Here is an 8,754-nt window from a genome sequence, read left to right on the forward strand (position 1 = left end):
AAAAGAGTATTTCCATGACAACTATGTGTAAAATCTGCTTAATACTTCCTCTTGCCCCCATTCACCTAATACGAGTATGTATAAGAATTGTCGAACTTCCGCTTGACTTTATACCACATAGTGGCCAATATTCGAGTTATCTTAATGAAACGAAAAGAGCATATTTTTTTTGGTAATGGTATGTTGTATTGTCAACAATGGTTAAAATCGGGTCAATATGTATGTCCATAAACTTACGGGAATTTTAATTTTTGTCAAAAAATATTTATCCGTTTGTCTACATTAATGTCGTCGTTTTCAAAATCCTGTAAAATGACGGACGTTTAAGGTTATTTTTATTTTTGGAAATACCATATGGAGGCTGGGTCATCGTTATACTCGTAGTATTGGTGCTGGCCAAGAATTCCTGAACATATTATATGATCTAAACGAAAATCGCCAAGCTCATAAAAACACGTCACACATTAGCGGCTACTACAGCAAAGTTAGTAATGAATACAGCTAAAAATTGTATCGTACTTCAGTAGCATGTATCATATGTATATAAACATAATAAAAAAAAATTAACGATTGGACACTCCAACACATCCCTTACTACAAAAACATTCAAATACATTTTCAAACAGGTTATGGATGTGGAGCTCATAATGATTACAATACAGTTGTGAATGAGATATGCCAGATCGAATTCGCAAATATTTATTGAATTAGCTAATTTTGTCAAATGTGCGAAGTAGCAAAAGAGAGTAAAAATCAGTGTTAAAAATATTTTAAACTTATACATCTATAATTACATACATTCACGCATATTACATACATAAATAACCGGAATATAATAATAGCCAAAAATTTTAAAAATAATTTCCTGTACTAAGTTCAGTTCAGTTAGGAAGCTTTAAAACAAGCGTTTCTCGAGTGTTTTCGTTGTGGCAAAGCAGTTTCTTCTTCCTTACGTTATTATGATGCGTACCTTTATGCGTCTGCGCTGCAACCAAATCATATAAATATGTATGTATGTATATGCGTGTCATGCGAGTCTGTCAATGAAGCACAGTGACCATTATGTGTCAGTGGAGTCCCTTTTTAACAGCTTTTCTCACCCACAGCTCCATGCATTTATGCGTGCCAAAATGTCGCCGAAGGCATACGACTACGCAATGGCCTCGGCCTCAGTGGCACCAATCGGTTACAGGCGGCAGCATTAGTAAATATTTGCTCAGACTTTGCGGTTACCAGCAAAGCAATCGTTAAGTCGTGATTGGAATTTCGGAATATTTTCCTTGACATTCATGGCTCCTTGCCGGCGCCTAATGCTTTCTTAGTCTGATACACTCAGACCACGAGGTTTAACAAAGTGCAACAGAATCCAGATCCTAAATCGAGGATACGAGAGGATATGAAGATTTGGAAGTATGTATGACAGGTGTTCGCTGGAATGTTCTTGTTGCATACTGTCGATTAACCTAAGGAGATCCAAGAATGGCACAGTTACTGAAAATAACAAAAAAGTCATGTTTGAAGGTGAGTAATTATACAATAGTTCCGATAGGAAAAAGTGAAAGTTTAGTGTCTGTGAAAAAATCAATAATAGAAAAGCAGCGAAAACGAAAACAAAACTTTCAGGATGTGCAATAATGAGTCGGGTGGACGTCTGTTCTTTAGTATCCTACTGAACACCTGTATGTAGGTGCGCATGTGATTGTATGTGTTATTTGTAATGAATGTGCAAATCTCACGTGTAAAATATAGTAAACAATGAATTTGCATGCACGCCTTGACCGCAAACACAAATCAATAAAAATAATAAGAGCAGAAAAATAGGGTAAATTAAAATCGAGAAGTAAAATTGAAACATAGTTTGTCTTACCTAATCCCCGCTAACAGAATGAATTTAACGGTTTTTTGAAAATTTCGGAAAAAATTAATAAACTAATTTTCAAGTTTAAAAGATTATATATAAGATAATAGATTATATAATAACAAAAACATTTCGAAGAGTTAAGTGCAAGCGGAACCAAACACTAAGCTTTGCTATACCTATTAATACCCTTCGTGGTTACAAAGTGCTGCTATAATAGCACCCTTAACTGCAAGGGGTTAAATAGACCTGAGGGCTTAAAACAATGTCTACTAATTATTTTGAAGTCTTTCTTCACAGTAGCAAACCATGCCTCGATTATACAACAAAGTCTTATTGTATAATATTGAACTCCTGTTTTGATAATGTCAAAACAATTTTTAGTTAACTAATCTCTTACATGGAGAGCCTATGGTCCAGTATTTGGTCTAATATATAATTTTCCCAAGTTGATAATATAAGGACCCCAAAAATGGTTGGCTAAAACATTGCTGACTGACTATGTATTGTGCCGATTGGACTCAGATGTGTAATTACGTATCCATGTTTCATACTTTGTCACAAATAGAGAATCTCCTTAATTAAGCGTTTGATCATTGTCAGAGTTTCTTTAAAGGCCGAATACAGTCGTAATTTGAAATTCCACGACTTTTATTCAGGTTCTTTGACTTAACTGACTCTCGTGGCCTTCCTGACCAGAACTACAACCACTAAATACAAGTAAACACGCTAGAAGCACTATAATTCACACTCAACATGATACAAAAAGCCACATAATGTCAAAAAGGAATATTGTGCTTGACAACTCCCCCTTTTAGGTGAAATACCATAGTCTAACAACTACTCAACTAAATTTCATACTTAGTCATTGGTGGCGTAAACAGTTAAAATTGGTCCACGCATTACCAAGCTCGCTTATACAAGGAGCGTTCCAAAGTAAGCAGGACTTTTTCGACTGGTGCGTTAGAATCAGCTATCTTTATCGCTTGTCCAGTGAGAATTTCTAACATTTCATTGATTGGAAGTGAAGTTATTGCGTTTTAAGTGTCAGTATGTTTGTGAGACTTCTTCCTTTTCGGAAAAATGCATTTACCCATGAAAGGAAAGCGTTATGCAGACGTAGAGGCCTTTCAAAAGGCTTTCATCGGCATACTGGCGGCCATACCGGCCAACGAGCTAAAACACTCGTTCGACATGCTTTTGGACCGTGCAAAAAACTGTATTAAAGTAGAAGAAGACTATTTTGAATAAAATAAATTGATTTTGCCGAAAAAAACATTTTTTATGTTTTTTTAAGTCCTATTTACTTTGGTAAGCACCTTGTACTTCATAAAATGATTTTCGGTTCTTCCACCGAACTCGATGCCGAGCATGTGGTCAATTTTTGAGTTATCTTAATGGATATCTGTGTATTTGAGTCGAACAATACTTGACACGGACAGTCAAAATCACGTAATTCCTATTAGTGTACGCTGTATTAGTTTGGCTCGGAGAAACGCCCCGAAAGTTTAACAAAAAAAAAAATCAGTTATTGATGCTGTCATTTGAATTTACACAAAACGATCTTTCAAGAATGCGAAAAATTGCTTTAATAAATATTGTGTGGATATTATATGTATATCCGGTGCAGCCAAAGTTAATATTTTTATATGTGTTCGTGTTCTCATGAAATTCAAACAAACTCTTGTATGTACAGAGAAAGTATCAACTGTTTATAGTTACCAATGCCTACAAATCTAAAAGTGGGCACATAGCCGAAGGACTAAATGAACTTAAATTAAAAAAGTAAGGAAGGGCTAAGTTCGGATGTATCCGAACATTTCATACACCTGCAACTTCTAAGGACTAAAGCCAGGGAAGTCCTTTCAGGGTGTAGGGCGAGTTTTCACCTGATTTTATTAATTTTAAGCACAAAGATGCACCGTCATAAGAAAAACACGATCTCTCAATTTCATTAAGATAACTCACATATTGGCCGATATATGCGGTATAAAGTCTCCTGGAAGTTCGAAAATCCTTGTATTAGGTATATGGAATCTAAGGGAGGGACTCTATGGAAGCGATTCATTCGATTTAATACACTGACAAAACCTTTGTCAGGAATGGATTATCACTGCATTTATTTATATATCTCATACTTTGACCAATATTTGTCGTAAAAAGTCAACTATAGGGACTAGGGTCCACATATTCGGATACCTAGAGTTTTGGCCTGATTTGGATCACTTCTGGTCATATGGTGGCATATGTACTTCAAAGGCTCTATTCGTGCAAAGTCATTATGAATAAGGTTTTTGAGGAGGCTTTCTTAGAGGTGTCTAGGAACCTATTTTTCAGAGTATCAAACGAAAAAAAAAAATTTTTTTTTGATCCACCTTAATGGATGTTTGACGATGGATATCTCGTAAACGCTTAACTTAATCGAAAAATCATAGGAGACCATTTTTATAGAGCAGTAAATTTCCTACAAAACTCTGAGTTTCATCATTCTTAATCATTTTTTTTCATTGAGTTATAAAATTCATAAGAAATAAAAAATTTTCCCACAAATAATCAAACTTTAACTGTGAATATCTTTTAAACGTTTGGGTTTACGAAAAAATCGTGGTGACCGTTTTTGTAGAGCATTCAATTTCCTACGAAATCTAAGGAACAAGATATTTTTTCAAGTAGTTGGAAGCGAGATATAAATTTTTCTATCTGATAATAAGAACAAATAGAAAACTGTATGTAGGAGGACCTTCCCGTTACAATTAAAAACTCATGTTTGGAGAGGCATTCTTAGAGGTGTCTAGGAACCTATTTTTCGAAACGAAAAAAAAAAAAATTTTTTTGAGTCTCTCTAATGTACATATGTACGTGTATGAAAATTTAATTTTTTTGATTCTGAAAATTTTCAATTGATAACACTATAAAAAATAGTATTGGGATACAATTTTGGCGTTTGAGAACTCGTATAAAAGGGACATTTCGAAAAAAAAATTTGACATTGCTAATTTAATAAATGCATTATTAAATAAAATTAACTTCATTTAAAAATAATATTGATTTATAACGGTCTGAATTTGTAACAGTACCTATGACTGTACTAAATAATTATATAAATAATCCAACTTTTACAGAGTTTCGAAATTTGTACTTTGTACGTTCAAAATTTACAATTTTTTTTTATAACGTGTAAACCGACCTTACAAACCGACCGACAAAATGTTAAAGCTTGTTTAATTTCAATTGTTTGATGAGTAATTTGTTTAACTTTTTTCAATCCATTCTTTTTATAAATCGATGCATTTTCACTAAATATACTTGTTGTTTTAGATATTTCGCAAGATGACACCTTTCAAACCGATGTCTGCTATAAAACTTGAAGAAGAAGACGAAATATTCAATGATAATCCCGACGCGCCTTCGCACTATGAAGAACCGTCATTACGAAAAACGCAATATACCCAGGAAAACGAAACTAGTAATCAAAAATGCAATTTCAAGGAAAATAATCCCGTCCAAGACTACGAAACATCATCGGCATACGAGGCTGACGTAGAAAATTTAAGTTTAACCGATATCGAGAGTAACACGATGCTGCAAAGTCTGACGACACGCTTGTTTCTAACCTCTGACGGCTATGAATTTCAACGATTAGAGCAACCGCGCGGCGACACTGTTTCTGATGAAATAGTATATGAGCCCGAAAACGCTACACACTCCATTGTCTTCGAAAAAGTGCGATATAAAAAGCATATACGCTATTTCCGTCGCACTCCGTCCAATTTGAGTTTAGACAACGTTGATGATAACAAACACAATGAGAGCACACCAAACGCCGATCCGCTCACTGATCCACCAAAACGCACTCGCAATGCCGCCGAAGCAAAACGCAGCCACAACGGCGGCAGCATGCGTCAACCACCAGCCGTCCAGTCTTTTCCACAAAATATACCCGCATATGTGCCTATAAATGTAATGAAATTGGAAATTAAGAATCCGGGGAAATTCGAAAGCGTGGTTATAGCAGAGCAGCGTGACCGCTTTGATAAATTGATGCCCGTTGTTAAATGGGACATCAATGGCAACTCGCTGGACGATGATTTTTACATCGATGACAGTTGGAATGATTCCACGGATATGAATTGGAATAATTCAAGCGAAAAACGTGTTTCCCAATTTAAATTAGATAGCGAGTCACAAAAGTCTAGCTTTCGCTCCAGTTCGACGACACTGGAAACATGGCTGGATGAAGACTTGCTGGGCAGCTCCCTCAACGAACGACGCCAATTCGCTGGTGGCAATCTATGTCGGTCCAAGGTTTAAAGCAACGCTGCATTGCATAATCGTGAAGTTGTGAATCCAATGTATTATTACAAGTATTTAATAGTATTCCATTTGTTAACATTGTTCATATATCTACCTGCAACGGATATACTCGTATAGCTTATATTTACATGCATACATAAAAACTTTTTACCTAACATATAGTACATACATATGTATCTAAGAATGAAATTGTGTCTTAAATTAAGCAATAATATGTACTTATTATTACTTTATTTGCATTATATAGTATGTATGTATATACATATTTCATCTCAGCGCTCCTCTAATTTATACCACCACTATATGAATACACATATATATACATACATTCATATACGAAATATAATATTTGAAATTTCATTTGTCTTTAGAAACGATCTCGATCTGATCTTCAGTATATTTAAACCGTAAGCAGGCTAGTCCATATAAACTTCGCGCGCAAACCCAATCGATAAAGATTTATTTCCCAGATTGGTGCAACTTTTCTTGTGTTCGTGTGGAGTTTGATCTCTATATGCGATTTAGTGTGTACTTGACCGATTTCGAACACGTAAAAGAGTTTAAAACTGACGTTGAGCAACACGAAAAGCTCCGTCAGGATCGGGAAGGACCTCTCCGAGCCGTTCGATACCAAACGAGGTTTCAGACAAGGCGACTCCCTATTGTGCGACTTCTTCAATCTGCTGCTGGAGAAAATAGTTCGAGCAGGTACAATCTTTTATAAGAGTGTGCAGATGCTGGCGTATGCCGATGATATTGATATCATCTGCCTCAACTCCCGCGCGTTAGTTCTGCTTTCTCCAGACTGGACAAGGAAGCAAAACAAATGGGTCTGGCAGTGAACGAGGGCAAGTAGAAATATCTCCTGTCATCAAACAAACAGTCATCGCACTCGCGACTTGGCTCTCACGTCACTGTTAACAGTCATAACTTTGAAGTTGTAGATAGTTTCGTATATTTGGGAACCATCATAAATATCACCAACAATGTCAGCCTGGAAATCCAACTCAGGATAACTCTTGCCAATAGGTGCTACTTCGGACTGAGTAGGCAATTGAAAAGTAAAGTCCTCTCTCGACGAACAAAAACCAAACTCTATAATTCGCTCATAATTCCCGTCCTGCTACATGGTGCAGAGGCTTGGACGATGACATCAACTGATGAGTCGACGTTGAGAGTTTTCAAGAGAAAATTTCTGGGAAAGATTAATGGTCCTTTGCGCATTGGCCACGGCGAATATCGCATTCGATGGAACGATGAGCAGTATGAGATATACGACGGCATTGACATAGTTCAGCGAATTAAAAGACAGCGGCTACGCTGTCTGGGTCATGTTGTCCGGATGGACGAAAACACTACAGCTCTGAAAGTATTCGACGCAGTACCCGCCAGTGGAAGCAGAGGAAGAGGAAGACCTTCACTCCTTTGGAAGGACCAGGTGGAGAAGGACCTGGCTACGCTTGGAATATCCAATTGGCGAAAAGAAGAAACGACTGGCGCGCTGTTGTTAACTCGGCTATAATCGCGTAAGCGGTGTCAACGCCAATTAAGAAGAAGAAGAAAAGAGTTTAAAAACTAGTTTGCTAAAAATTTGTGTTTCCAATGATATCACGGTAACGGTTGGAAATGGAACCGACGTGTTTGAGAGTCTACTCGTTTGTTGGAATTGCCGAATCTAGTGATCATCTCCAATTTTCATAACATATTGAACTAAACAAATAATAAGGACTTTTGATGAAATGTGTATCGTTGCGGATTTTCAGCGAAATACGTTCCTATAGTGTTATCTATTAGGTTGCCAATCTCAAGTAATTTATGTCACGATTTTCAGCGAAGAAGAAGTGAAGATAACATTTAACCCAGTCATAATTATGTACATATATACGAACAAGTAAGAAAAGGCTATGTTTCATATTCTTACACTTGCAGAGATCAAAGCCACGAAAATACCTTCAACTGCAAAACGTCAACCAAAGGATAGGAATTCAAGCAATTTTATATATACATATGTAGATACATACATATATAACTCGTACACTGACCGACATATGCGGAATAAGATTTGTAAGAATAAGGAAAATCTGTATATGTGGTATAGGGGAGTTGGGCTAACAGTGAACATATTTTCGGCTTTAACAACCGTACATATATCCAATATAATACCTTGAGTTAGTTTTGCTAAGATAGTTATATTACATTTTGACCACTATATATGGTATAAAGCCAACCGAAAGTTTGAAAATCTTGCATTGGGTACATGTAGGTAGGGTTGGTAGTTCGTGTATTTTTGGCACTACTACATATTAATACCGGAAAAAATGCTCTCTGAGTTTTAGTAAAGTACCTCATATACTATTACCAATCTACATACGTAAGTAGTAAAGTAAACCAAATAGAGTTAGGGCCAACTCACATATTTGCCGATATACAAGTCAGCAGGAAGTTCAAAAATCTTTCTATTAGGTATATGGGGGCTAAAGAAATTATTGTTCCAATTCATCCCATTTTTGACATACAAGCTTAATATTATCAGAATAGTAAAAGAATCACATGGATTTAAAAATTGTGTTATATGGTAAGAA

The 8,754-nt window shown here is 36.1% G+C and overlaps 1 protein-coding gene across 1 annotated transcript; it reads left to right on the forward strand.

Moving 5' to 3' along the window:
- The first annotated feature begins 854 nt into the window (after positions 1–854).
- On the forward strand, positions 855–6,504 carry LOC120772345. The gene is made up of 2 exons (XM_040100908.1): positions 855–1,521; positions 5,177–6,504. The coding sequence occupies exons 1-2, from the start codon at positions 1,480–1,482 to the stop codon at positions 6,167–6,169; spliced, it is 1,035 nt and encodes a 344-aa protein (XP_039956842.1). The 5' UTR covers positions 855–1,479; the 3' UTR covers positions 6,170–6,504.
- The last annotated feature ends 2,250 nt before the right edge of the window (positions 6,505–8,754 follow it).

The sequence above is a fragment of the Bactrocera tryoni genome, chromosome 3 (genome assembly GCF_016617805.1).
Source record: "Bactrocera tryoni isolate S06 chromosome 3, CSIRO_BtryS06_freeze2, whole genome shotgun sequence".
Lineage (NCBI taxonomy): Eukaryota > Metazoa > Arthropoda > Insecta > Diptera > Tephritidae > Bactrocera > Bactrocera tryoni.

Excerpts from the sequence above, each read along its gene's own strand:
- LOC120772345 (XM_040100908.1), top strand. The coding sequence starts at position 1,480 with ATGGCACAGTTACTGAAAATAACAAAAAAGTCATGTTTGAAG. Across the intron at positions 1,522-5,176 it reads CAAAAAAGTCATGTTTGAAG|ATATTTCGCAAGATGACACC; the intron begins GTGAGTAATTAT and ends TTGTTGTTTTAG.